At 47.5% G+C, this 27,314-nt stretch overlaps 2 protein-coding genes across 5 annotated transcripts; one reads left to right on the top strand and one right to left on the bottom strand.

Annotated features, from left to right (window-relative positions):
• Positions 1-1,976: 1,976 nt before the first annotated feature.
• On the top strand, positions 1,977-18,067 carry tp63 (tumor protein p63). 4 transcript variants are annotated; one of them, XM_088394259.1, is made up of 14 exons: positions 1,977-2,135; positions 4,190-4,306; positions 4,590-4,701; positions 10,547-10,801; positions 13,813-13,999; positions 14,067-14,182; positions 14,262-14,371; positions 14,435-14,571; positions 14,764-14,846; positions 14,927-15,051; positions 16,069-16,214; positions 16,588-16,735; positions 17,125-17,218; positions 17,300-18,067. In XM_088394259.1, the coding sequence occupies exons 1-14, from the start codon at positions 2,083-2,085 to the stop codon at positions 17,588-17,590; spliced, it is 1,974 nt and encodes a 657-aa protein (XP_088250385.1). In that variant the 5' UTR covers positions 1,977-2,082; the 3' UTR covers positions 17,591-18,067. The 4 variants fall into 4 exon arrangements, with proteins under 4 accessions (XP_088250385.1, XP_088250386.1, XP_088250387.1 ...); XM_088394260.1 differs by having other exon boundaries at positions 1,979-2,135; positions 14,435-14,559; XM_088394261.1 differs by lacking the exons at positions 1,977-2,135; positions 4,190-4,306; positions 4,590-4,701 and adding an exon at positions 6,913-7,165.
• Positions 18,068-20,737: 2,670 nt separating this feature from the next.
• On the bottom strand, positions 20,738-25,830 carry zbtb11 (zinc finger and BTB domain containing 11). The gene is made up of 10 exons (XM_088394939.1): positions 25,291-25,830; positions 24,826-25,070; positions 24,517-24,748; positions 23,430-24,361; positions 22,924-23,238; positions 22,413-22,821; positions 22,034-22,151; positions 21,797-21,955; positions 21,546-21,721; positions 20,738-21,449 (listed from the first exon to the last, which is right to left on the bottom strand). The coding sequence occupies exons 1-10, from the start codon at positions 25,598-25,600 to the stop codon at positions 20,878-20,880; spliced, it is 3,468 nt and encodes a 1,155-aa protein (XP_088251065.1). The 5' UTR covers positions 25,601-25,830; the 3' UTR covers positions 20,738-20,877.
• Positions 25,831-27,314: the final 1,484 nt, after the last annotated feature.

Genomic DNA, 27,314 nt, shown 5'->3' with positions numbered 1-27,314 from the left:
TTTGATTCTTATTGATATTTAAGACCTTCTGATTTCTTATTTCCTGCTTCTTATTTTTCCACTTATTGTTTTCATTGTAACTGGCATAAATTGTTTTTTAATTGGAGTGAATCGTATCATGCTGAGGAAATCGGATCATCTCAATGAATTATCATAAAAATGCTATTTTCAAATTTTTATTAAAATTGATCACATCTGTATTGGAGTGAATCAAACTGCATCATTTTTAGAAAGAACACTTCAAAGAATTGACATCATTGGAATGAATCGTATCTTTCGTTGTTTGAAATGAATCATATCGCAATTTTCTCATATGAATAACAACGCTGAGGTTCTAACAGGTCTTCATTTTGAATGCAGACCTCATTAGGAGGCCAAATAGTTGCCATTGTTGCACTTAGCTTTGCTTTTAGCGTATTCCCAGTGAGAATATCGCGTGCGGTACGGTTCGGCGAAACAATGCCCCGGTTGCCAGGCAGTTTTAGCGTATAGGCCATAAATTATCAGCGTTGCATCGGACACTGGTCCTTTTGACTCATGTGGATTTCCCCTGCATTAGTCACCCGGTGGAATATACACACGCTCACGCACTCAAGTATGTCCATATAACCCCCCGACACACACGCACACACTTTCAAGAGTGATGTTCCGCAATGACTGACAGCCGTCTTCGCTTCCGTCAGCTGCCGGGCCATGAACGGGATATATATCGTAGCGTTGGCGGGACGATGAGCAGCACGAATTAAGACGTTTACGGCCCATTTAAAGTCTATTTTGTCATTTTCGTAGGGGGTGCTTGATAGCCAGCCGCCATGCTTGATGACAGCATGACGTAGCCGCCAAGTCATAAACGCACGCGCATACATGTCAAGTGAAGTAATCGAGGCTCAGTGACGCGCTCCCGCTGTCCGGGCCTTAGTGTAATTAATGATGTAAGGGTGTCGAGTGTCGGCCCTCGTAAAAATATCTCATTTAATGGGCCACCGCGGAGGTCGCTTTGTCCTCGTGCGGTTAAAAAAGCGCATTAAGGGGATTTTGCTGTGTAAATTTCCTAAGACTGAGATATTACCGGGATTTTAATAGGATTTTGTCATATCAACAATCATACTGGCATTTTTTGTTGAACAGATAACATAATGGCACCATTGTAGCAACTATAAATTATTTTAATAGGATTTTATTGGATGTTTTTACAACACAATGCTGGAATTTTTTTGGAATAATGGTGACATTTTAACCGAATTGTAACATTTTATTCATCTCCATTTTGGGGATTTTAATACATTTTTAATGGGGTTTTGACAAAGCAGAGAACAAAGAAGCATCTTGTAGGCTGTGGTTCCCCAGATACACCGCATCTATTTATTTGCTTTTCCCCCCACCGTGACCCTGCCCGCCTTTTTATTTTAGCACACTGATTCACCTGCTGTCCATCTCGGCAGCACCTCTAGGTTTACACTCTCATGCCGAGACGTCGGGATTGATAACGCCTCGGGAAAAAAAGCGTGCATAGCTTCAACTTTCCTTCTCCAGCCAGACACAATGGAGGTTCACTAAGGTGGAGGCTCGTAACCAGGTGGAGATATCGTGATGTCTAGCTTGTGATAAAAGTTGAACTTGTTTTTAAAGGCTTGTACTGGCGAAAAGGCTGGAAGACCATCCGTCTCGTATATCCGACATAAACACACGATAATGTTTGTTTTGTCTCGAACATCACGGCTTACAATATGACAAACATGCGCTGGCGGGGGGCAATGTGTATGTGGAGACGTGTGTTAGGGCAACAGGGTCAACTTGGCATGACATGTATATCCCAGCAACTGCGAATTTGCGAGTAATATGCGGCACTCACCAGCGTAGCCACCGATTGGTCGCGCCGTCCAATCAAGCCCCGCCTTCTTATGAAGCCAAAATATCTAAATTCAAAACACATCTCACAGCAGTCCCCACTCTGCACTGTACCCTCAGGCACTTTAACGTTGATGATTTCTATTTATAGGGAACTTTTTCTTGAGGTTGTTGACGCTTATTGGTCATTCTAGATGTGGTGCTAGTATCTTTTTGTCCATCTGGCATGACAACATGAATTCACCCTATGCGGCTGTGCAGTACTACCCCGACTTTCCCTTTCACCGGTAAGTAGGGCTTGTGAGTGATGCTAACCCCGCTAACGTAGCATACGTGACATGAAAAGGGGTTTTGATTGTGAGTCAATAACAGAAGCGGGGAAACCCCCTTCAAAAGATGCCCGGCAACAGTTGCGTCCGCCTGCTTCCTCAGCTGCCGCCACGGCGGCGTGTATTTTTAAGTGAGGAGCCTGACGGCTGGACAAACGGAAGCTCATGTGTTAAGTGTCATCAAACGGCTGTCGTGGCCATGTGGACACATTTTTAATGTTATAGAAACTTACCTAGTACAAATTGAAAAAGTAAAAAAATAAAAACAATGCTTTTAAGGAGTGTTGTGGTCAAATTTTGACAGTGTTTTAGCGGGGGCTAGCTGGAGTTAGCTGTTAAAATTGTGTTTAAGATTTAGGAAAAAATTAAAATAAATATTTTATAATTACATTTTATAAATGCTTTTTATATCAATGTGTAGATTGAATGAAAAATGGAAGAAAAAAAAGGAATTTCATACTTTTTGTGTTTCTGATCGGCCCACATGGCGCACTTTTAACCAGCGCTAGCTGTACAAATTGTACCACAAATTAAAAAAGATGAATTATGAATATAAAAATGTTAAACAAAAAATGTGTTGATTTTAGATATGGCCAAATATTATTTGTTGATCAAATTAATCGTTTATTTTCACCACAAGAGGTAATTGATATTATAGAATTGTTTTTCTTTTTGGGACAATTGGTGAAGTCGGTGACAGCTAGCTTATTTAATAGTTCATCAGCTAGCTTTTTTTAGTTGGATGTTCATTGCATGTGCTTTTGTAACACAATATTTGGTCCCATTCTTACTTTAAAAAAAAAAAAAAATGCTGCCTGTTGATTTGAGTCGGTTCAACCTCATCATGTATCAAAGTGTCTTATTGCTTCTCCGAGTCTTTGCATTCCAAACCTAAAGAGAATTTGACTTTTGACTGTTTCACTCGTGCTGCAGGAGTCAGAGGATAAGTGCGGGAGAAACTTGCGGCTTTCTTTTGTTTGGCAGTCATGTCGCCCTTTTTGAGAGTGGCTTAGGGGGGCTGACAGAGCATCTTTGAACAAGTGATTAATAAGGACACTGGAGAAGCCTGTTTGTTTTGATTGCATTTTCATCGGCAGACAATGGGCCGGCCCTGTTTTTAGAGTTGACCTCTGAACCGGCTCCCTGTCTGGAGGTCTTTAAGTGGAGGCCGGACAGCCTTCGCCTAGGGCCGACTGAGGAAATCGGACACCCACATCCAGACAAACAAAAGACATCCGTCAATTGACTCTCTCGACCTGTTTCGAATCACGCCAATTCTCTTCATTAAGTTCAGTGTGATCGCCCAAAAATAGCTTTTGAAATGTCAGCCCTCAATCTCAAGAAGCCATACCCAAAAAGACCAAACGTTTACCATTTTGCTTTCAAGCCGCCATTTTACGGTCCTGTTGGCAATCATATTTTTAACAGAGTGATTCAAAGCCGAAAGAGAGGCGCTAAGTGTTTTCTAGATGTCCTTGGGGCAAATTGGGTTTGATGTACTTTGACCTGGTAAAGGTCAGCGGGTTGAACCCCACCATAAACACCCCCCACCCTTACCACCCTCCATCATTCTTACATGTATGTATACAGTATATTACTGTATAACAATTTCTTAACATACACAGGATATATGTGTGTATTTGTTGACACCGTCGGGGGGAATTCCAGCGGCCCTTAAAATAGTTTGCGATCCGCATTGCCCGTCCAGCTGCACTCATAGCACAAGTCGCGATGGTATTCGGTGTCTGGTGCTTGTCGGCGGCGGTGGGGGGAAATTCCGAGCGTCTCCGGGGAGGGACGCGAGCGTGCGCCACTTGAGCTTCAACAATGGCGGCGTGAGTTGTGAAGCAGGTGTCACCTTTCAGCTCATTACGCACGCAGCCAATATTCACAAAGGCCAAGCGGCCGGCTGGGTGGCATCCTGGAAGTGCGCTGGCTGACGCGGCGGCGGCTTATTGCTCTTTTATTTGGAAATCCCACGCGTCTGACCCAAGTGATTGGTGTTCCCGCAGACTCCGGGAGAGGAGGGACAGCCCCTTCCTCGCCGCATCGTCCCACGGTCAGGTGGCGCCTACCGCTGAGATCTTCAACCAGGACGTCTTCAACCAACTCTTTGACATGCTGGACCAGTAAGTGCACCCAGAACACATTTACAGCCCAACGTATTTTCACTAATTCACATATTTTAGTTGTCAGCTATTTGCTAAAAAAACGTATAGGCACAAGATGGCGCCAATGTCCTGTCTAAATAGGAAAGTAGTACAATATTTGGTGTTGAAGAAGTATTTTGAAGTGATATATCTGGACTGTGTGTTTAATTTTTTGGATTGATTTTATTTATTCTTTTTTTTTTGGTTTCAGTTCATTCCATTATTTTGTTTTTTTGTCATTCGAATTTCTTTTGTGCATTAGCTCCTCCATACATTCAGTGTTCGGTGAGAGTCCACCTCACGTTTCGGGGGGGAACACCATCCAGATCAGCATGGACTGCATCACCATGCACAAGCCTGACGACACGCTAACTGTGAGTAATATTGCTTTCTTTTCGTACGTCTATTTTATTTATTTTTTGCATCTGATCATTTCTGGAATGGTTAGTTAGCATTTAGCATTCGGTCAACGTTGATGATCGACGCCCACAAAATAAAACAAGCTGCAGGTGACTTTCGATTTAAGTGTTCGGGACTTCCAGGGGTTGCGGTCATCAAGTCGTACAACGTTCTCCTCGCAACAATGGAATTTCCCCGGGACGGGCTTTGATGCAGAGTGGCTTCACGAGTCGCGTTATCAACAGATGTTGTCTGCGAGGGTTGGCAGATATGATCTCCCAGTGCACTCTGACCCCTGTGAACCCCCTCGGGGTGGTGGTGGTGGGTTTGGAGCTTCATACATGGAGCTGACGATGTGCTTAGAAAAGTTTCCTTTCCCTTTTCAAACAGTTGAGATGGCCAAATTGACCCAAAAATGGCTTTTTTATGTCTTTACCGACGTGGTCTTATCGTGATACTCAGGAAATACAAAAAGGCATCCATTTTGGGAAGGCTGCAGGCTGGGAAATGTCGCAAATATAAATTTGCTTTGTGGAGCTGAGTGATGTTACCTCCCCCAAGGAGAGGCTGTGCACTCCTGATGAGTGATGGCCCTGACCTGTGAACCCCCCGAGCCCCCCCCCCCACCAACACCACTTCCAAAAAGTACCGTATACTTACTGTCATTTGAAAGCAATTAATTATATTGCAGTTTTACAATCAAAATAAGTGGTGCCTCTGGATACAAGTCTAAATGCACTCCCAAAAAAACATTTAGTGAAAAGTTGCACTCTAATATTGTACTGTAATAAACAGTAGTGGAAATTGAATAGAATATATTTTTTCTTACATATTTTTTGCTTCATGTCAGTGGTGTGCTTTGGCCACCTGGGGGCAGTATAATGCGGACCCACAAATATACAGGGTGTTGGTTTCTCCTCTGTAAGCTGCAGTAAGTGTAGTCATTCTACACAGAGGATGAAGAATATATGAGTATTAATATATTAATTGTCTACACGGGTTGCTCCTCTGCTTGTGTTGAATATTGCACCCCCACCACTAGCCCCCCCTTGAGGTGTGCCTCTGTTAAGTCATTAAATGTCAGCCTGGTGTTTAGTGCCCTGAAGGAGCTTATTTGTATGGTGGAGGGTTTTATGTTTAATCTTAAATTCCTCTTCCCCCCCCCCCACTTGTAGCTGCAGGGCGACAATTTAACATAACTCCCATCTCTCATCGATCAGAGTGGATGTCCCTTGCCCCCCCCCCCCCTCCCTCCCTCATCCTTCCATCCATGAGTGTAGTGGTGGAGGTTCGAGGGATGCAAACAGAGGGTCGAATAACACTGAGGAATGTAGCGGCAGAAGAAACGTTATATCCTACCTCTCAAACAGCTGATTTTACACATTGATAACACGGGAGGGGGGGGGATCAGCTGTGTGTTGAGTCAGTGGGCTATCAGGGTGCATGGAAGGGGGGGGTTAGGTGGCGACGGCCCACCTTTTCAGAGGTGCGGAGTGGCTCAAGCGTCACTTGGAAGGGGGGGATCACATTACATGTTTGCGCTTCCTGTCTCTGAGTGCTCGTTGGGTAAAGTCAGTGAATATTTTTGCCTTTGTTTCCTTGCTAGGGATGGCGGACATTTTTGTTCTTATGCAGCATTAATTGAATGTGTCTCCAATCAGCCGCCCCACCTTGTGTTACATGGCTTGGGGGAAGGGAACGCCTATGGGGGCGGGGGTCAACACATCAACACTTTAAAGTGTCCTGCAGCTTTGTGAGGGGCATCATTAGTCCGCCTAAACAAACTTCTAATTATGTGGAGAGAGAGAAAAAACGCTCAGTAGCGAGGAGCCTCAAGTTAGTTTGCATGATGCAATTTTTTGTTTTTGCTGTTGTAGCTTTTTTTTTTTTTGCATTTTTAGATGACGTAAACAGAAAATAAACGTTTGCGGTTTGTATTACGAATGTATCATTTGATCGTCTGCATTTGTAGTAAACAAAGTAAGCAACCCTCTTAAGTTGGGGCACTCTTAAGTCAAGGTTTCACTTCAATCCAATGCATTAGAATTTGCAGTTTTGTGTTTCAAAAGTCAGTTCTTGAAGTAGCCGCTGCCTCTTCTTCCCAGGATGGGCGTGAACTCAGGTAGCTCACAGGTAGACCTTACACCCCCCCCCCACCTTCATGGTATAAAAGAGCCCTCCCATGGATTCTGTAAGAGCCGCTTATTCATCTTCTTCTCCTCGCCCGTCCACGTTGCTAAATAAGCATCTCGTCTAGTCCCCCCCCGCCCCCCCAACGAACCACCACGCCATCGATTCAGCATCGTTTGCGCTCCGTGTCGGGTAAAGATTTTTCAGGGGGGAATCCTGGAGCCGGTGGAGCAAACAGCAGCCGCCCTGCTCAATCTCAGCGCCAACATGTTGTACCTGGAGACGGGCACCAGTACGCCCTACAGCGAGGTAAGCAAATTGGCAGGCTACCCCCCCCAAAAAAAATAGCCCAAATTTTGGATTCTTTGGATTTTCATTCGAAGTAAGAAAAAAAATTGTCATTGGATTTGCTAGACAAAACAAATCGAAATGTTAGCATGTGTAGAATGTAAACAGTTGACTGTGCGGGTAAAACGCGCGCGTTTAAATTTTTAAGCGTCAATTGTCTGTCCGAGAATGTTTTTTGGGTTTTATATTGTTGGATGAAGGATATTTTTTTCGAGAAAAAGCAACAGAAAATTAATTTGCGGTAATTGCTAAGTGGCTTGCACTTTTGTGTTTAGATTTTTTTTAGGCAATTTTTAGGCAAAGGCAAACATAGCTTGAAAAAAAAAAACCAATGACAATATTTGGAGGGGGATTGTATAAAAAAAATCTCCTTGCTGTTTTTTTTTTTTTTTTTCTCTTCATTAGTAACTTTTCCTGGACTGTGACTGTCATTTTGATTTTTTTTTTTTGTGGTTGGAGGGGCAAAATGTTTTGAATTGATTGCTCTTATGTTCACTTTATTGCCTTGATAGCTGTTTTGCACCTTAAGCTGTTGTGCATAAACTAGCCTGAAATTCCATTTCTATCTTTGATGACCTCATCTTGAAGAACAAACAAACAAAAACTTTTTTTGTTCTCCTAACATGAGCTGTTAGTTTCCGCTTCTGAATTCGTATTTGTCATCTGCAAGTGTACATCTTGCTGATTTCTTTGTGTAACCGCACCTTGAAAAACACAGACTGTGTCAACATGTAATTGAGGCTTTTTTGATGTTCTTCGATGTTTCCCCGAGCATGTGAAAAGTGATGATTTATTTGGTGTGCTTAGGTGAAGCACACCTGGTTGCGCCCTTTCATTGCACAAAAGTGAAAATGCATTGAAAAAAAAAACAAGTTGCTGACTGTGAAAACGCAATCAAGGTTGCTTTGCTCTGAATGTCAGGTGCCGTGATTGATGTCAACACGAGCCGCTGTTGTGATTTTGACACTCACTTGAGTTGCTTTTGAAAACGTTTCCTGCTCTGGGGTTGTCTTGCTTGAGCCGCTTTTTTTTTTTTTTTTTGGGGGGGGTCTCGGGTGCAAGCGTGAGGCCCGGGTCACAGGGGTTACGATGACAACACAGGCATTTTTTTTTTTTTTTGTGCTGAGTGACTTGCGTTCCTTTGCAATTTTCCTGGAGGCGGAAGTGGGGAATGTCCACCACCATAGTTTGCATCCAGCAGCGGGCTAATTGTGGATAGTACAATTCCATTTCCCTTTGTTTAATTAATTTACTTTAAATTTGGATGGTGTCATTTTTTTAATGTGTCAGACACATTATTTATTTATTTTTTTACAATCCTGCCAACAGGTGTACTGTATGTGCTGTCTGATTTTTTTTTTTTTTTTTAAGATTTATTTTCGTCATGTGTGCAGGTAGCATTTAACAGGTGTGTGGGGTCACTGTCTTTCAACCTGTTAAGCAAAGCGCAGGGCGGGGGTCTTTAAGTGGTGTCCGACTCAATCCCACCGCAGAGCCGAGGGGGATCGGGTTGCAAAGCCTCCTCACGCACACCCGTACACCCCCCCACGAACCCCCTTAGAAGCGGACAATGCGGCCGTCCGGGGCTGGTAATTGCTGTAATGGTGTGTTGATGTTGATACAATCACCTGCTGCCAAAGGTGCCGAGAGAGCGACTTTAGCCAACACCCGCCTCCACCCAGACGCACCCCCCCCTTCAATGACCCCTCCAGCCACTGTGGTCACTGGGGCTAACCACTCCCTTGGTTCAGAAATTCCTGACGTATTTCAAAAATGTGATAAATCCGCCATTCAGTGGTAATTGGCAATGGCCAGCCGAAAATGTTGGTACTTTTGTATTATCAATGGCGGCAAATCACTTTTTTTTTCTATTAGACAAGGTAATGGCTTGTCTAAAGGAAGCTCCTCCCTTCATTTCGTCTTAGCACCACAGTTGTATGCTTGTGGCCAAGTTCTGATTTATTTCTTCTGCCTCAAAAGCAGCTTTTGAGCGGACTTGCTAACCTTTATGGGGTTAAAGGAAAAAAAAAAAAAAAGGGTGCTGAGCTTGTCAAGGATGTTGATTTACATTCCCAAAGTCCTCGGAATGTTCCGGAGGCGCTTATTAAATGGCCATTATGGTGGAGTCACTTCAAGGAGATTCTTTTTAATAAAAGGCGTTATCCTGACTTCCAGTCAATTAAACAGCAAATCCTTGGCGTTTATTCTGCTGCCTTTTCTTTCTTCCCGCTGTTATTTGATCATTATTGCCTGTCGGCGTCATAGCATCACCCCCCGCCCGCCACCCCCGCTACCCGACGAGGCAGTGATGTCACTCATTCCGGGAAAAGACAATTGTGTAAGATTCATTCCTGGCTTTGGTGTGTTTGCTGATGATGATCCCAACGTCTCACTAGCCCTATTTTTTTTCTCTTTTTCCGCAAATGCCATTCTCCCAGGTGCACTAACATAAAATGGTGGTAGTATCCAAAGTTGATGCTACCTGTGCAAGTTCGGTGTCTCATTTCCCCAAGTCGCTGATCTATATGACACAAATCTGGTGGAGGGGGATAAAGTCAACACCTGCATGGTCTGCTATTGTGTCCCCCAGACCCTTTTAAGCGGCACTCTTTCCGGAGCTTAGCGGGGCCTCGACGGGCTTTTGACCCGCATCCCGCCCGCACTCAGATGACCCGGCGGTGGCGGCGGCGTTACCTCCTGTGTGTTGATGTGTCAAAGCGGACTTTCATAAGGGTCCAGTAACACCTGGCCAGCCGGCCGAGGAGGGGGTTCAAGAGGCAGCTGTGGTCATTCCGGGAGGGGATGGAAATAAATCCGCGACAGATTGATGGCCGTCCCGGAATGCGGCGCTTATAAACGGAACGGAATGACTGTGTTTGAAGACGGATATGTTTTGGATCTTTTATGTCCTGGAAAGCGAGGACAGTTATTTAGCAGCATTAGCCATTAGCACCTAACTGTTTAGCTTTGATCTTTGACCATTTTTTTTTCAAGTGTCAGGACCAAACTGAGTTATTTATACTGTCACATAATCCCTCATTGCTCTGTATTAAATAGAACCTACAGTATATAAAGATCAAGGTTGATCGAGTAGGTTGATCGGGCTGACTTGACTCGTCAGGAGCCCACTTTAAATTGCCATCACTGCCTTAGTAGCTAATAGCTAGCCGCTAAGCGAATGCCGATATAAGAAAGTTTTCATTATCAAGTAAAGTGTGTCATTTTCTCTTTAACCAAGCAAAAATATTTTTTTTATTTTAGCGGAACAGCTCTACTGAATGAAATGAACAATGAATTTCTGTACTATATCACTAAACGACGATTGTTTTGTTTCTCCCGCAGTCTCAGTACACCAACCTGGGCCTGTTGAACATGGAGCAGAACATCCAGAACGGAGGCTCCACGTCCACCAGCCCGTACAACACGGATCACGCCCAGAACGGCGTCACGGCGCCGTCGCCTTACGCTCAGCCCAGCTCCACCTTTGACGCCCTGTCGCCCTCGCCCGCCATCCCATCCAACACCGACTACGCCGGCCCGCACACCTTTGACGTGTCTTTCCAGCAGTCCAGCACGGCCAAGTCGGCAACCTGGACGGTAAGCTCCGTCTTTCAAAGTGGCATCTAACCACATCAGAACACTTTCACACGGCAACACTGCATTCCAAAATCTGATAAGTTCATGACATCAGAACATCCCCGGTTGACTTTTTATGGGAAAAGAACCGGTGGTCATGTAGCAGATGCGACTGGTAATGACAGAGCGAGCGGTTGCCTTTCAACATACTTCTCAAGGTTTTGTTTTCACCACTCTCATAGAGTTGTTGTGTCGAAAGCAATTGTCAAGATCCTGCCATAGTTGTGTTTTGTGTAAAAAAGGTCATGTTGGATGAATCTTTTATAGCCTTGATGCTGCTGCATCTTTGTTACCGGCGTCCATTTTGGCAAGCAAATGAGTTGGCAGGTCGTGACGTCAAACAGCGAGAAGTCACATTCTGACTCAAAACACACCAATGTCGAGACGGTCGAGTGTTGCGCAACGCGGGCCGAGGAGTGCTGGGAACGCCGAGGTGGTGACACCCTCCACCATATTCCCGCCACAACGCCACACCCTGCAAACTCAACTTTAACACAAACAGCAAAGCATTGAAAAGTCAGCCTCTTTTGAACTTCATCTGCCGAACGCTCCGAGGGAGACGACGCAGCTAATCCTCAACCCATGGCTGGCTTCACCGCTTCCTGTCTGGGAAGACCAGGGTGACACACAACACCTCCAGTCCACCTCTTCCCCGAAAAGCCTTCCCCACCCTTCTTCCTCTTCCTCCATCACTGATCTGGCAGCTCGGAATGAATGGCGCTTATCCTCGGCTCCTATTGTGCCTTGGGAAGATTGGCGCTGTTTGCCCAGTGTCTTAGGGGGTCGCCGGGATTACAGTAATGGATGGAGGGAAGACTTGTGTCAATACTGCCTTTTCGAGTCAATTGCGCCGCAGGAGAGGAAGGAGGAGGAGGAGGTTAGGGTTTGTCTGAAAGAGAAGAGTGTTTCAGCGAAAGGCAGCAAGACGCAGCTTGTCCCGGGAACATCTGCGGGCCCGTCCCACGCTTCACGAGATGGGGCCGAGACTTGTTTGTGTCAGGGAACGTGTTGACACTCGCCCCTGGAAGCTACTGAAGGTGCTGCAGGAGGAGGAGGTGACGAAGGAAGGGGAGGTTTTTTTTTGTTTTATGATTTGGGCTTATGTTGTGGAAAAGTTTAAGAAGTCTAAAATTCAGGAAGCAGTGATTCGCATTGTTCTAATGTCACCTTTTTTTGCCTACTGTTTACAAACTCGTAGTTAGATTCATTTCATTTTTAAAGAAAGTTATACCTTTGACAACACCTTTTTTGGGGCCTAACAGAAATAGAATCTCTCACCCGCTGTGTATGCCACCAAATCACAACCTTCAACCACATGCTGCTTCATCACCACCAGCATTTTTTTTCCCCTGACAAATTCCAATGATTCTCACTAGAGTTCAATGTCAGTGAAGAATGGTTAAAAAAAAAAAAAAAACGAGAGAAGGAAAAAGCCCGAGTCCTTCACGTTATTGACGCTGCAGGCAAGACGCGACTTGTCAGGTATGAAGCAGACAAGACCAGAGGCGCCACGTCGTCCTTGTTTTGTCAGGACTTGACTGGGGTGCATGCGCCCGCAGCGCCTGTCAGCGCCACTGGAACACCGCAGCTGGTGGGCCTGCCGGGACCTGCATCTGTACGGGAACGCACTCGCTCGCTCGCGTGGCCCGCCCTAGTGACGGAGTAGACCCAACACATAGCTACAACATACGAGTTGTGATGTCATGTATGCAAAACTTGCCTTTTTCCTTCCATCCTTTCCTCTCTCTTCCCGTTATGATTTAAAAATGAAATAATATTGGGCCGTTGAGTTGGAAAAAGTGCTTGTCAGCGTGAGCAACAAAATGACACGCCTCAGTGCCCCCACCGCTGAATGCCATCATTCAACCGTTAGCATTAGCTGTTAGCGCTGAGCAAACCAGCGCATAGTTGGGCTGAAAAGTTTGTAGCTGGAGGGCAGGGATGGTTGGTGTGTTGTGTTCTCCTCGCGCTCCTCCCGGGTGGGTGCGAGCCAGGGATAGTTTGATATCATCTAAACAAACTTTTAGAAAGATTAGATCTTTTCTCCTCGGTGTGTTTTGCGGCTTTTGTTTTTAGCCTGCAGCTACACAAAAAGCCGCAGCTTGTAATTATTGTAAACAGCATACAGAGAACCATCTCTGCCAAACATTTTTTCAAAATGACACTCTTATTGTCGAAGTTAGGAGCTATAGATGTTTTTTTTAATCGTTCAAAATCAATCACCTAACAGAACTATGATAATAAACGCATGCTAGGAAGGTGGAAAATTGGCCCCCAATTGGACACCCTTGACCAGTCCCTCCCTCCCTCCCTCCCTCCCTTTGTCCCATCACATTCAGCTCCATTCCCTCCTCGAATCAGAAAAGCTTTTTCGCCTCATTTAGCAGAGCGACGGCGGCGTGCAGGGGAGTGTCGGGTTCGAGTGCAGCTATCCGTCTTTGCCACCGCCTCTTGTTTTTGTTACACTTTCAGCCGGATCGCTCGCCCGCCAATGTAAAGGAAGAAAGAGTGAAAGGAAGGAAGGATGAGGGAATGCATATATTTGGAGGTTTATGGTTGTTGTTTTTTTTATTTCATGAAGAAAGGAAATTTAGGAAGGAAGGGAGCGCACAAGGTTAGAAGCCTTAACCCTAAGCCTCGTGTGCCCCCACCCCCCCAAAAAAAGATAAAAGCCAGGCCCGGTTTAATTGCGGCTGCAGGCTTGGTTTTTATGGAGCCGCTCGGAAGTAGTCCAGGCTTTCCATCAGACGTCTTCAAGGGTGCCCAAAATGCGTGCGTGCGTGCGTATTCAAGTGGGTGGTAATCACAGTCTTGTCTCCAACCTCCTTTTTGCCCGAGGGCGAAACAAGGCAGGGTTGGGTTGGTCCAGTCAACAGGTGTTCCCTTCCAGCCTTGTTGTTTTTGTGCACATGATGCTAATGCTAAACCAACAGTAGAAAAATGTCGGCTGACGTCATTTTCTTGCCTTTCAGTACTCCACAGAACTGAAGAAGCTCTATTGCCAGATCGCCAAGACATGTCCCATCCAGATCAAGGTTCTTACCACCCCACCGCAGGGCGCCGTCATCCGCGCCATGCCCGTCTACAAGAAGGCGGAACACGTCACCGAGGTGGTCAAGCGCTGCCCCAACCACGAACTCAGCCGGGAGTTCAACGACGGTCAGTTGATTGATAGACGAGTCGGTTTCTCATGGCGTGTGTTGACCGCCGGCGTGTTCCGCACCAGGTCAGATCGCACCTCCGAGTCACCTGATCCGTGTGGAGGGGAACAGCCACGCCCAGTACGTGGAGGATTCCATCACTGGGAGGCAAAGCGTGCTGGTTCCCTACGAGCCGCCTCAGGTGGGAAACTTTCTGCCCATCTCTGGGATTTTTTTTTTTTTGAGGAACAGAAATGACCTCACTTCCCATCGGCCAACAGGTCGGCACGGAGTTCACCACCATCTTGTACAACTTCATGTGCAACTCCAGCTGCGTTGGCGGTATGAACCGGCGACCCATCCTCATCATCGTCACCCTGGAGACCAGAGAGTAAGTGGCGCACTACAAAGGAAACTGGAAAAAAATTAAAAGCCTTACTTTGTGTGCACGTAGCGGTCAGGTTTTGGGCCGCCGCTGTTTCGAGGCCCGTATCTGCGCATGTCCGGGTCGCGACCGCAAGGCCGACGAGGACAGCATTCGTAAGCAGCACATCACGGACGGCACAAAGAGCAGTGACGGTACGAAGCGCCGTAAGTAGAGCTTGGGGGGGCTTGGTGACGGGTTCTGCGGCTTCTTTGTTTCTCTTCCTTAAAAAGTTACGAATCCTCCTTGTGGTGACGATCTGTCCAACTTTCGGCTCCCTCGCTCATCACTCTGCCATAGTAGACCTGAAACGTCGCCGCTTCTCACACTTACGTCTTCTCATCTTTCGGCTCTTCCAGCCTTCCGACAGGTGTCTCACGGCATCCAAATGTCGGCCATCAAGAAGAGAAGATCCACGGACGAGGAGGTGTTTTGTTTGCCCGTGAGTATCTCCTCCTCGGTTCTGAGCGTTTTTTTCCGCCCCGCCCGCCCGCCCGCCTCTTGACGGCCTTGTCCTTTCAGATAAAAGGACGGGAAATCTACGAGATTCTGGTGAAGATCAAAGAGTCTCTGGAGCTGATGCAGTTTTTGCCGCAGCACACGATTGAGTCATACCGGCAGCAGCAGCAGAACCTTCTGCAGAAACAGTGAGTAGAACCAAGCAGCGGATATTTTTGGTGTTGCAAGTCAAAGTTTGAGAAACAGGCAATTTCTATTTTCAATTCTTGCCTCTCCAGCTTTCCTTGACTCTTTTTGTGATGGCGTTGTGCCCTCTAGTGGCCAATTTCAGTGGTGCAACTTCAGATCTTTGCGGTCAACTACTTGACGGGTTGCTTTTGTGTGTTTGGTCCCTTGTTGCAGTGTGATCAAAACGCGTCTCGGCAGTCAGTTACTGGATCCCGCCGGGGACGCCAGGTGGCGCTGCACCTCCTCCTGAGCCTTCCTCATTCCTTCTCCTCCTCTTTTCACTCCTTTTTCTGGACTCTTTGGATGAGTTTGCATGTGTTTCGTGTGTATGTGTTGCTTCATCGCCAGAGCTGGACTCATTTGTGTTATGGTGTGGGTGGGTCATGGGTCTTAATATTATTATTTGTTATAACAAAATGCTGGTCATATTTTGTAAAGTCACTGCAGGACAGTTTGGGGAAACAAGAAAATGTTTTTTCTTCTGTTTGAAACAGATTCTCTTTTCTTGTGGCTAATGCTAATAAATTTGCTTTTTTTGTTTGGGTTATTATGTGGTTCTTTTTTGGTTGTTGGTTTTATTTTAATATTCACATTTCTGTTTAATGTCAAAAGACATGCTGTGTACCTTGAAAAACTTGGTCTTGAGGCTTGAAATATTTTTCAATATATTTTTTAAAATTGGGAAAATGTCAAACTATTATTCTAAAATTTAATAGTGAATGCAAGGTTAATTTTTTTTTTTTTTTACTGTATTGCAAAACAGAGCCACGATATCTGTCTTTACTGACTTGTATACATACATTTTAAAGTTCTTATTGACACATTAAAAAATATAATCTATAAATATATTTTTCAAAAGCTGTCTTGTGCAAAAAAAAATGATCTATTAAATACAAAAATGTCCAAACTCAATCTTTTTTCAAGTTCTACCTCTGCAAGTATTTTCTGCTCTAATGTCTCTTCTCCTTTGCCCCCAGAACGTCAATGGCGCCTCAGCCGTCTTACGGCTCCAACTCCCCACCTCACGGCAAAGTCAACAAGCTTCCTTCAGTCAGTCAGCTCATCAACCCGCAGCAGCGCAACACGCTCACCCCCTCCGGCATGTCCGGCGGCCTCACCGACAGTAAGTGCCGCTTGCTTGATCCACTTCCTGTCCCACCTCACACCCGTATTCATTTTTAGGGCAGGGCGATGTGGCCATCTATCCATTTTCTATAGCGCTTTTTGGGGTGGAGCCTATCCCAGCAGCCAATCACAGGGCATACAGAGGTTAGGGTTAGGGTTAGGGTACAGACAACCATCAGCACTCGCCCTCACCACTGCAATGTCAAAAAGAAAAAGTTTCCTCTGGGACGAAATTCTGTATAATTGTGAAAATTTGAACCCATGGCAAAGCTGTTAGAGAATTCTTGTACAGGGAGAAAAATCATTTCTAGAAGCGAGCTCAGGTCGAACTTTTTCCGGCTGACCGACCGCCACTGCTTTTGTCTCTGCAGTGACTCCTATGATGGGCTCTCACATCCCCATGAGCGCTGACATGAGTTCACTGAGTCCCACTCACGCCCTGCAGCCCCAGCTGCCCCTGGTGCCCTCCTCGCACTGTACCCCCCCTCCTCCGTACCCTATGGACAGCAGCATCTCCAGGTACCCCGCTAAAAAGAAAATAGTCGAAATTCATCCCGGAGGAAATAAACACAGCTCGAGTGGAAGCGTAAAGATTCAAACTTTTCTTCTACTAGAACCAAATGACTGTTAACAAAAAAATAACAACTCATTGTTAGATAATATCATAGAAGTGAATTACTCTACAAAAATGGCATTAAAAACACATTGATTCGAATATGGAAGAGTGCAGGGTAGAGTTAAAAAAAATATGAAGCTAACAAAAAACGGATTCCTTGTAGTATTTTGATTTCTCTGAAAATTGGTGTATGTTTACGAGGATATTTTCCGAACACTTGCTTAAAATTTGACTAATGGAGATTTGTTTTTTGTTCTTTTTTGGTCCCCTTCCCTTCCCCCTCACCTGGCAGCTTCCTCATTCGTCTGGGCTGCGCAGGCTGCTTGGATTACTTCACAGCACAGGGTTTAAGCAACATCTACCAGATTGAGAACTATAACATGGAGGTGAGCCCTCAACCGTCGTCAATCGCAAGCGAGTGGAGCCCCGCCACGCCTAATGCTGCTCCCCTGTGTCATGACCGCTAGGACCTGTCGCGGCTCAAGATCCCCGCCGAATACCAGCATGCCATCTGGAAGGGCATCCTGGAGCACCGGCAGGCCATGGACTTCTCCCCCCCGCCCCACATCGTGCGCACCACCAGCGGGGCCTCCGCCGTCAGCTCATCCGAGGCGCGCGGCGAGCGCGTTATCGACGCTGTACGCTTCACGCTGCGCCAGACCATCTCCTTCCCGCAACGCGACGACTGGTCCGACTTCTCCTTTGACCTGGATTCGCGCCGCAACAAGCAGCAGCGCATCAAGGAGGAGGGAGAGTAGTACTGGACCCAAACAAAATCGCCCAGAACATTCCCAAATTTTTTTTTTTTTTTAAATAGACGTGCACTTATTCTTCTTCTTCTGCACGGTTTTGATTTCTTGAGAGCACTTAAGAAATGTTAAAAGTGTTTTAAAAATGCATTTCCAAGTCCTGATTGTACATTTCAAGTACCTCTATCTCAATATTTAGCTGGTGTGTCGCCACCTATAGGCCAAAGTGTTGTTGTACAGGATTCAGGAGCATCATTTCAATTTAAGTGTTAGCCACTCCTATGTTGTATTTGGTTGAGGATTCTTACATTGGATTAATGTGTACATGTTGTATAGTTTTTTTTTTTTTTTGTCATCAGAGAATAAGACATTAAGTTAGAACTAGAGACAGATTTGTTAAATTTTCCTTTTTTTTGTACAATTTTTACTGTAAATACATTGAGGCTATTTTGATAAAAATCCTAAATAAATATTTACCTTTCTTGACTGCTGTTGATTATAATAAATACCTCAAATATTTTACTTTTTGCAGTGAACGAGAGTGAACAAATCACTTCCTAAAGTGATACTTTTCACTTTCAGTTCAGCTTTGGCCATGGTAATCCTATTCCTAATAAACTGGCCTATTAGGTACACCTGAAAATGGTGGTGTACCTAATGTAGTGTCTGAGTGACGTCACAGATCAAACAGCCAATCAGAAAGTGGGGGTGTGGCCTCCAGTCCTTGAAGGGCCGCGTTCCAACATGTTTTCCAACATGCCCTCGTTAAGCGCACCTGCGTGAAAAGTTTTAGCCACTTTCACGTTCAAAAAGAGCTAAAAGTTTTCACGCACCTGCACTTAACGAGGGAATCACACGGACGCTCCATTAGGTACACTGCCATTTTCAAGTGTACCTCATGACAGGCCACTATATTAGGGAAATATGGTCAAAGGTCACAGGTGACAAGCTCTAGTCCTCAGGGCCGCGTTCCAACATGTTTTCCAAGTGACCCTCGTTAAGTGCAGGTGCGTGAAAACTTTTAGCCACTTTCACGTCCAAAAAGAGCTAAAAGTTTTCACGCACCTGCACTTAACGAGGGAATCCCACGGACACTCCATTAGGTACACTGCCATTTTCAAGTGTACCTCATGACAGGCCACTATATTAGGGAAATATGGTCAAAGGTCACAGGTGACAAGCTCTAGTCCTCAGGGCCGCGTTCCAACATGTTTTCCAAGTGACCCTCGTTAAGCGCACCTGCGTGAAAACTTTTAGCCACTTTCACGTCCAAAAAGAGCTAAAAGTTTTCACGCACCTGCACTTAACGAGGGAATCACACGGACACTCCATTAGGTACACTGCCATTTTCAAGTGCACCTCATAACAGGCCACTTTATTAGAGAAATATCATGGTCAAAGGTCGCAGGTGTCAAGCTGTAGTCCTCAGGGCCGCGTTCCAACATGTTTTCCAAGTGACCCTCGTTAAGCGCACCTGCGTGAAAACTTTTAGCCACTTTCACGTCCAAAAAGAGCTAAAAGTTTTCACGCACCTGCACTTAACGAGGGAATCACACGGACACTCCATTAGGTACACTGCCATTTTCAAGTGCACCTCATAACAGGCCACTTTATTAGAGAAATATCATGGTCAAAGGTCGCAGGTGTCAAGCTGTAGTCCTCAGGGCCGCGTTCCAACATGTTTTCCAAGTGACCCTCGTTAAGCGCACCTGCGTGAAAACTTTTAGCCACTTTCACGTCCAAAAAGAGCTAAAAGTTTTCACGCACCTGCACTTAACGAGGGAATCCCACGGACACTCCATTAGGTACACTGCCATTTTCAAGTGCACCTCATAACAGGCCACTTTATTAGAGAAATATCATGGTCAAAGGTCACAGGTGTCAAGCTGTAGTCCTCAGGGCCGCGTTCCAACATGTTTTCCAAGTGACCCTCGTTAAGTGCAGGTGCGTGAAAACTTTTAGCCACTTTCACGTCCAAAAAGAGCTAAAAGTTTTCACGCACCTGCACTTAACGAGGGAATCACACGGACACTCCATTAGGTACACTGCCATTTTCAAGTGCACCTCATAACAGGCCACTTTATTAGAGAAATATCATGGTCAAAGGTCACAGGTGTCAAGCTGTAGTCCTCAGGGCCGCGTTCCAACATGTTTTCCAAGTGACCCTCGTTAAGTGCAGGTGCGTGAAAACTTTTAGCCACTTTCACGTCCAAAAAGAGCTAAAAGTTTTCACACACCTGCACTTAACGAGGGAATCACACGGACACTCCATTAGGTACACCGCCATTTTCAAGTGCACCTCATAACAGGCCACTATATTAGGGAAATATGGTCAAAGGTCACAGGTGACAAGCTCTAGTCCTCAGGGCCGCGTTCCAACATGTTTTCCAAGTGACCCTCGTTAAGTGCACCTGCGTGAAAACTTTTAGCCACTTTCACGTCCAAAAAGAGCTAAAAGTTTTCACGCACCTGCACTTAACGAGCGAATCAAACGGACACTCCATTAGGTACACTGCCATTTTCAAGTGTACCAAATAGCAGGCCACTTTATTAGGGAAATATCATGGTCAAAGGTCACAGTTGCCAAGCTGTAGTCCTCAGGGCCGCGTTCCAACATGTTTTCCAAGTGACCCTTGTTAAGTGCAGGTGCGTGAAAACTTTTAGCTCCTTTTGACCGTGAAAGAAGCTAAAAGTTTTCACGCACCTGCACTTAACGAGGGAATCCCACGGACACTCCATTAGGTACACCGCCATTTTCAAGTGTACCTCATGACAGGCCACTTTATTAGAGAAATATCATGGTCAAAGGTCACAGGTGTCAAGCTCTAGTCCTCAGGGCCGCGTTCCAACATGTTTTCCAAGTGACCCTCGTTAAGTGCACCTGCGTGAAAACTTTTAGCCACTTTCACGTCCAAAAGAAGCTAAAAGTTTTCACGCACCTGCACTTAACGAGGGAATCACACGGACACTTCATTAGGTACACCGCCATTTTCTTTTTTCTTCTTCAAATGCTGCACCAATGGTCATACTTCTTTTGTCTTTTTTTACTTAGTGTAGCACTTTAAAACTAGTTAAATATGCTTTTAATGAAGAGTCCATTAACACACACACACACACACAAGCAAACAAAACTGGCTTAAAAAAAACAAGGGATAATGCAGTGGCATTGTTTTTTTAATTATCTTATGATAGAAGCCCAAAAAGCCTCGATTCCTCCTATTTGTCCAAAGCTATTTACACAGTTGAAAGGGCGGTTCAAGCTAAATAAAAACAAAGGTCCAGGATAACAAATATTTCTACTCTATCTCGGCCACCTCGACCTCCATGGTCTGAATGGCGTCGGGCGCCTCGTCCAGCCGGATGCCCGTCATGGCCTGCTGCGCCAGCACGTAGTTGACCACCTGCATGATGCCCCGGTCGGACAGCGTGGCCAGTGAGCCGTCGGCCGCCGCCTCCACCGCCTGCACCGCCTCTACCGCCTCCACCGCCTCCACCGTCTCCACCGTCTCCTCGGTGATCAGCACCGTCTCGATCTCCTCAGAGGAGGAGGCGCCGGCGGGCGGGGCGGGCGTCTGCGCCAGCCGCAGCTCGGGCGGCAGGTCGGCCGCCAGGATGCTGACGGCGTGCTCCACCTGCGTGCCCTGGTTGTGAAACTGCAGTGTGTCCTTCTCCAGCATGATCTTGCAGGGGAGGCTGTCGGCGTGGTACTTGGACATGTGCTTGCGGAGGGTGCGGGCGTCGATGTGCGCCTCGTTGCAGTTGGGGCAGACGTAGGGCCGCTCGCCCGTGTGCGTGCGCACGTGGCGCTTCAGGGAGCGGGCGTCGGCCCACGCCACGCCACACGTCACGCACTCAAACGGCTTCACGCCTGGAGGAGAAGAAAACAGAAAAGACACAAACGTTGCGTGTCGTTCAGCTGTTGTGTTACTTCTTGTGCTTGTGTAAAAATGAGCCCGGGTGTCACCTTGGTGATTGTTGATGTGTCTTCTGTACTCTCTGAGCTGCGTGAATTTCCTGCCGCAGTGCTCGCATTCTCGCTCCAGGTTCTGCTTGACGCGACCCTTCTTGCCGTGCGTGGCTTTCTTCACGTGACGCCGGAACAGCGCCTTCTCGAAGAACTCCTTGCCGCACACGTTGCACCTGAAACGGGAGCGAGCCAGGTATTTTCAACATTTGGCTTCTATACAAGGCCGGAAGTCTTGGCCCGAGACTCACTTGAACGGCTCCGCCACGCTGTGTGACTTGACGTGCGAGTACCAGTCCTTCTTCCAGCTGTAGCACTTGCCGCATATCTGACACTGGAAGGGCTTGAGGCCCATGTGCTTGTTCATGTGCTGCTGCAGGTCTTTGGCCTCGTAGAAGCGCTTCTCGCAGCTGCCGAAAAGCGCACGAGCGGTCGGTCGTCAGTGCCCAAACAGCGTTTGCGTGGAAAAGATGAGGAAGGGCACTCACTGGGAACAGGCGAAGGCACGAACGTCCGGCTTGGGTCTGTGCTTCTTCAGGTGCTTGCTCAAGGCCGAGGCTCGGTGGAACGTGGCCCCGCACGTGTTGCACAGGTACTTGGATTCGCCTGCCGCGCCGAAAGGACATGGAGTGCAATGCAAACAAGAAAAGCTTTCAGGTTAGGGTTTCAAACAAAAATGTACGTTTGGGTAAAGGTTGGGCTTCGGGTCAAATGACAGTAAAAGCCTCAGCTAGCGTTTGAAGCAAATGTTAAGTCAAGATTCAAGTTCAAAATGATGCTTTCAAATAAAGGCGAGGGTTTCAAATCAGGGAATGTTGGTTTTTCAAACGAAAGATTCAGAGTTTCAGTTAAGTGGCGTGTTCTGACCGGTGTGAAGGCTGGTGTGCTCCTCCATGCTGCGCTTGCTGACAAAGGACTTGTGACAGTACTGACACTGGAACTGCTTGGTGACGTCGTGGAGGACACGGTGCATCTTGAGGCTGTGCTTGTGGGCGAAGCTCTTGCCGCACACCTTGCATGTGTGCGGCCGCACGCCCGTGTGGTGCAGCATGTGGATGCGCAACGAGTACAGCTTGGGCAGCGTCTTGCCGCAAATGTCGCACACAAACTCGCGCTTGGTGTGCGACCAGGTCGCCGCTTTGGAGTCCTGGCCGCCCTCGGCGACATGCGAGGAGGACGCCGATTTGGAGGCGGGCGCCCTCTGGGCGCTCTGCTGCTTGTGGCGGGCAAGGTGGGCGCGCAAAGAGGCGGCGTACTGGAAGTCTTTGCTGCACAGCTGAAACACACAACACGTTTACTTTTAACTTTGCGAATGGCAGGAATTAGCGCGTCAAGGCAAAGTAGGGCAGAGTTCAAATTGAAGTAGGCCTCTGCTTACGCTGCACTTGTATCCGCGACTTTTGTCATGCTTCCTGGCGTGCATGATGAGGGCGTAGCGGCGTGGGAAAGATAAGCCGCACTCTAAGCACGTATGCTCTCCCTCCACGGCGCCCTGGGCCGGGACCTCGCCATCCACGCCATCAGATGCCGCCGGGGCGGGGACGTCCGCGGCCCCTGTGGAGCGAGCGTCGTCAGCCGTGACGGCTTCTGCGTCATCTGGCTCCTTGTCCTCCGTAGACCCGGGTTCTTCTTTCACCGGGTTCTCTTCCAGCTGCTTGGGAGGCCGCCCCCTCTTTCCTGGCCTCGGACCCACCTGCAACAATGTTTGTGGGGAGTGCAGTAAATAAGGGAACCTGTGGGGGTTCATGACAGCATGACTGCAATCAACTGGACTAACCTGCACTCTGTTGCTAACCAAGAGAGCAGTGCCTACCAAGACAACAACCGTCTCTCAGATGAAGTCAAGTGTGAACACATGAGTCATTGGGTCATAGAAGAGCATACCTTAGGGCTGAGGGCGGGGGTTGCACAAGGGGCCACGATGGAGCTCTTCCCCTCGTCGTCGTCATCCAGGCCCATATGGAGGCGAGCGTAGCCACCCTCGCCAATGGAGCGCTGCCGCAGTCGCCGTTGGTTGGAATCGCTCGCCGTGTCCAGCTTGTCGTCCTCGGCAGACGGCTCTGCCTCCTCCTCGGGCGGCGGGGCGATCTCCTCCATCACCACATCTTTCTTCACCTTGGGCGGACGCCCTCGTTTCCGTTTCGGGGGCGCCGGAACGAGGGCTTCGGGGGCCGACTCTGGTGCTTCGGTGGCCAATTTGGGTGTGTCGTTGTCCACCTGGTTCTGAAGCTCTGTGTTCATTTCTGCAGACTTCTCCTCTGCCGCCTCCATGTTTAAAAGGAAGGTCTCCGCCCCGTTTGGCTGCTCGATCGCCAGGCAGGCGGATACCACTGCCAGGGACTCGGTGGCTCCCGCCTGACCGCTGTGGGTGACCACCGTCATGGTTTCCCCCTCGGCGCCCATGAGGGCGGCCTGGTGCGTGATCAGCGTCAGGGTCTCGTTGTTCTCCGTGACCGCCACCGGCTGCTCCGTGCCCGCGGGCGCCACAATGGCAAAAGACTCCCCCGCTACAGCGAGCCCGGCCTGGGTGACGACCGCGCTGCCGTCGCTCTGTATGGTGACCGTGTAAGAGCCCGCCTCGTCGGGGGTGGGCTCGGCTGTCTGTTCTGGTAAAACAGCATGGCTGTCCTCGCGCTGGTACAGAACCAGCTTCTGCTCCTCCACCTGCTTGTGCACCGACTCACAGATCTGCAGCACCTCAGGCATCAGCAGGTGGCGCGCCAGATTGGCAATCTCCGCCATAACACTGAAGTTGAACGTCAGCATGGACGTGTAGGAGAAATCCAGCAGGGGCAGGAAGCTGTCTTTGGTGAACCCTGGATAGAGAGAAGGGCAAGAGTTGAGGCACTGGATTGAGGCCAAGTCAGCAAAATCGTACGGACGCACCAAATCAACGGGTACTCGATGCAGAAAGAAATCCCCAAGAACTCTATTCTGGTTGAACGCCGAACAAGCATAGATGCCAACTCACCGGCAAGGTCGACCACGGCCTCGTGCGTGGCCGCGGCGCCCTTTTCGAAGAAGAGCTCATTGAAGTACTCGCTGCACGCCGCCAACACCGCCTTGTGCGCCCGGTACTCCTCACCCTCAATCAGCAGCGTGATGTCACAGAAGTGATTGTTCAGTCGCTGTTGGTTGAGTTTGTCCAACACCGTCTGGCCATGATTGGACAAGAACTGGTTCACCTCACCTTTGCTGTTCACCTGGGGGTTAAAAAAAAAAACACACGCAGCTCAGCATGAACTACACCATTCCGAGTGTATGTGCTAACAATACTTACGTAAACCAGCTCCTGCTTATCTGAAGTCTTTGCCACCTTGGATCTTGACTTTGTGTGGAAGAGATCATCAATTTCTTCTCCCACCTCCATCTCTTCCTCATCTTCATCATCGTCATCGTCGTCATCTCTATCGACCGTCTTGCGCTTCCTCGCCCGGCCGCCCCCCCCAAAACTGTCATCCGCCCCACGGCGAGCGCTGCAGGTTGTGCACTCGCGGATGTGATCCTTGACGTGCTTCAGGATACCTACGGTGGATGGCAAAAACAACCATCAGCGATGGAAACGCTGGAAACCTCCAAGTCAAACAATGCCGCTATGACCAGAGGATGGTGCCAAAACTCATGTGTACGTCACAGTGACCACCGGGGGGATGTGTTTGATACGAAACGCTGACATTTTCTCGCTCATATTACTGTTTTATCCCCAAAACTAAATTATTATTTACTACTCGTTTTCCGCTCTTACCTCTCCACCAGTACTTCCGCGAGATGCCCTCCCAAGTGAGCTGCTGGTTGAGGTGCTCTCCTCCTTCGAGGACGTGCGTTTGCTCGATCAGTTCCTTCCTCCGCTCATCCCGCAGCACGACCTCCAGCTCGGTGAACTCGTCTTGGCCCTTGAGTCGCCGCTGGTAGTACAGGGTGCCGTCGCGGACCACGTAGCAGGCTGCCGCTTTGCGGATCTTGCGCTTGGTGTTGCCCGGTGTGCCAGGCGCGTACGGCTCCCGCTCGTCCGTCAAATAGCGAAAGATAGCCAAGTAGCTTTCGCTGCACGACATAGTGCTCTCTCGGCCCTCTCGCCCGCTTCAACGCGGGGCGTTTATTACGGAAAGTCTGTCCTTGCCTTGGACGGGCGTTTTTAGATGTTAATATATTTTTACAAACAAGTTTAAAGTCGAAATAAAGCCATGGTGAGTATATTCGAGTGTTTTTGTTGAGGTGGAACGGCAGTTGTTCTCGCGTCAGAGTAGACGTGCCCGAACAGAGAAAATGGCTGCTGCACAACCGGATGTTACGTACGTTACAGCGGAAGTGCACCCCCGAAGGAAAAAAAAGAAACACAAAACGCCACTAGAGAGCGCTGTCGTCAAACTTTTCACCAAATAGATACTTTCCATGTTTAGTAAATAGAAAGAATTATGTGTTATGTATATTAAACGTACCATCACAGCAAATGTATCATACCAAGTCGGCAAGTTGTCTTGTGTGTCCAAAGTAAACAAGGGCTCAGATTTGCAGAAACAAAGAAATAAAGACAAGGAAATTCCCTAAAAGGTGCAGATAAGTCACTTAACCTTGCACTTGACCCTTCAACAGACAACGAGGCACTGTGTCAGAAGGTCTCAGCTATCCGAAACCACAAAAGTACATGTAATTGCTTACAAAGCTGATTTTGTTTAGTTGTATTTTTCCCCATCCAGCCATCAACAGCATGTTTTTTATTATCTGTTTGACGTTCTCCTTGAAGTCATTTCCTATTCATTGTTCAGTTCTCTCACTTGATTTTATTTTGATACAACTAAAAGATTTTCCTCTTTGAAAAGAGGAACCTCTTGTCTGCCTCTCACGCAGCCTGACAGTTTGAGTTAATCAGGACTATATCACAATTGGAAACAGATTTTATAATCAGCATTTTTCAAAGAATTTCTGAATATTGTCATTTAATTGATAGAAACTTTTCCTCTTAGCAACCCTGTCTTTGCACAGGGTAATATTATATAACCCAATGTCTCAGTGACAGGTGTCCTACAGTGATCCATTTTAGGCCGGGTGCTATTTACTTGATTTAAGCAGCGAGGCTCAGTCAAGGTTGGAGCAAGGTCCTTGTGGCAAAGCAGCAGTAAGTCTGGAGGTGTGCACACAAGGAATGGGGATCCGGGTTCGACATTAATGAAAGCTTGATGGCCCACTAAACGTTTACGTTGGACCACGACCTATAAAAAAAAAAAAAATCGTATCGCTTCAACATCCATTTGCAATACGCGTTGGCTATCCTTGAGCTGCCTCATCAATCTGTACCTGTAATGGGTTTCGCCTCCAGCTGGAGGGCACAAACAAATCTGTTAGACGACCCCGCCTCGGGGTGCAGATAACGATGTCTGCCTTCGGAAAACCAGAAGCTGGTGGGGTTATCTTTTTATTGTCTGGATGACTGTGCGTGCGTCCAAGGCCGTCTGATATGCGACTGACGACGGCCCTCCCTGGTGCTTCTTCTTCTTCTGCTGCTGCAGTACTTTTCCATGACACACGGCTGGTGGCACCATGAGAGAGAGACTGTGTGGACGTGAGAAAGAGCCTCTGTAGTGTTGTTCTTGTCTCATGTGCTGGGATTGCACGCAGTCAGGGTAGCGAGGAGGGAAACTGAGCAACACGACATTTTCGCCACGAGTGTTTTAATGACTGTGTACAGTACAACGGCGGTAATGGGGGCAGCCATTATGCGTTGGGTGGCAGTACAAAGGCGGTAATGCTGTCGGAGGTGCCCATTTGGAG

The sequence above is a fragment of the Syngnathus floridae genome, chromosome 13, assembly GCF_059516105.1.
Source record: "Syngnathus floridae isolate MCC-2025c chromosome 13, RoL_Sflo_1.0, whole genome shotgun sequence".
NCBI lineage: Eukaryota > Metazoa > Chordata > Actinopteri > Syngnathiformes > Syngnathidae > Syngnathus > Syngnathus floridae.
This window is presented reverse-complemented; position numbering and strand designations above follow the sequence as displayed.

Bases quoted from the DNA above. Each gene is read 5' to 3' on its own strand.
- tp63 (XM_088394259.1), top strand. From the start codon at position 2,083: ATGAATTCACCCTATGCGGCTGTGCAGTACTACCCCGACTTTCCCTTT. The intron at 2,136-4,189 runs GTAAGTAGGGCT...GTGTTCCCGCAG, and splicing joins CCCGACTTTCCCTTTCACCG to ACTCCGGGAGAGGAGGGACA. The intron at 4,307-4,589 runs GTAAGTGCACCC...TTTGTGCATTAG, and splicing joins CTCTTTGACATGCTGGACCA to CTCCTCCATACATTCAGTGT.
- zbtb11 (XM_088394939.1), bottom strand. From the start codon at position 25,600: ATGTCGTGCAGCGAAAGCTACTTGGCTATCTTTCGCTATTTGACGGAC. The intron at 24,749-24,825 runs GTAAGTATTGTT...TTTAACCCCCAG, and splicing joins ATAAGCAGGAGCTGGTTTAC to GTGAACAGCAAAGGTGAGGT. The intron at 21,956-22,033 runs GTGAGTGCCCTT...GCTTTTCGGCAG, and splicing joins CGTGCCTTCGCCTGTTCCCA to CTGCGAGAAGCGCTTCTACG.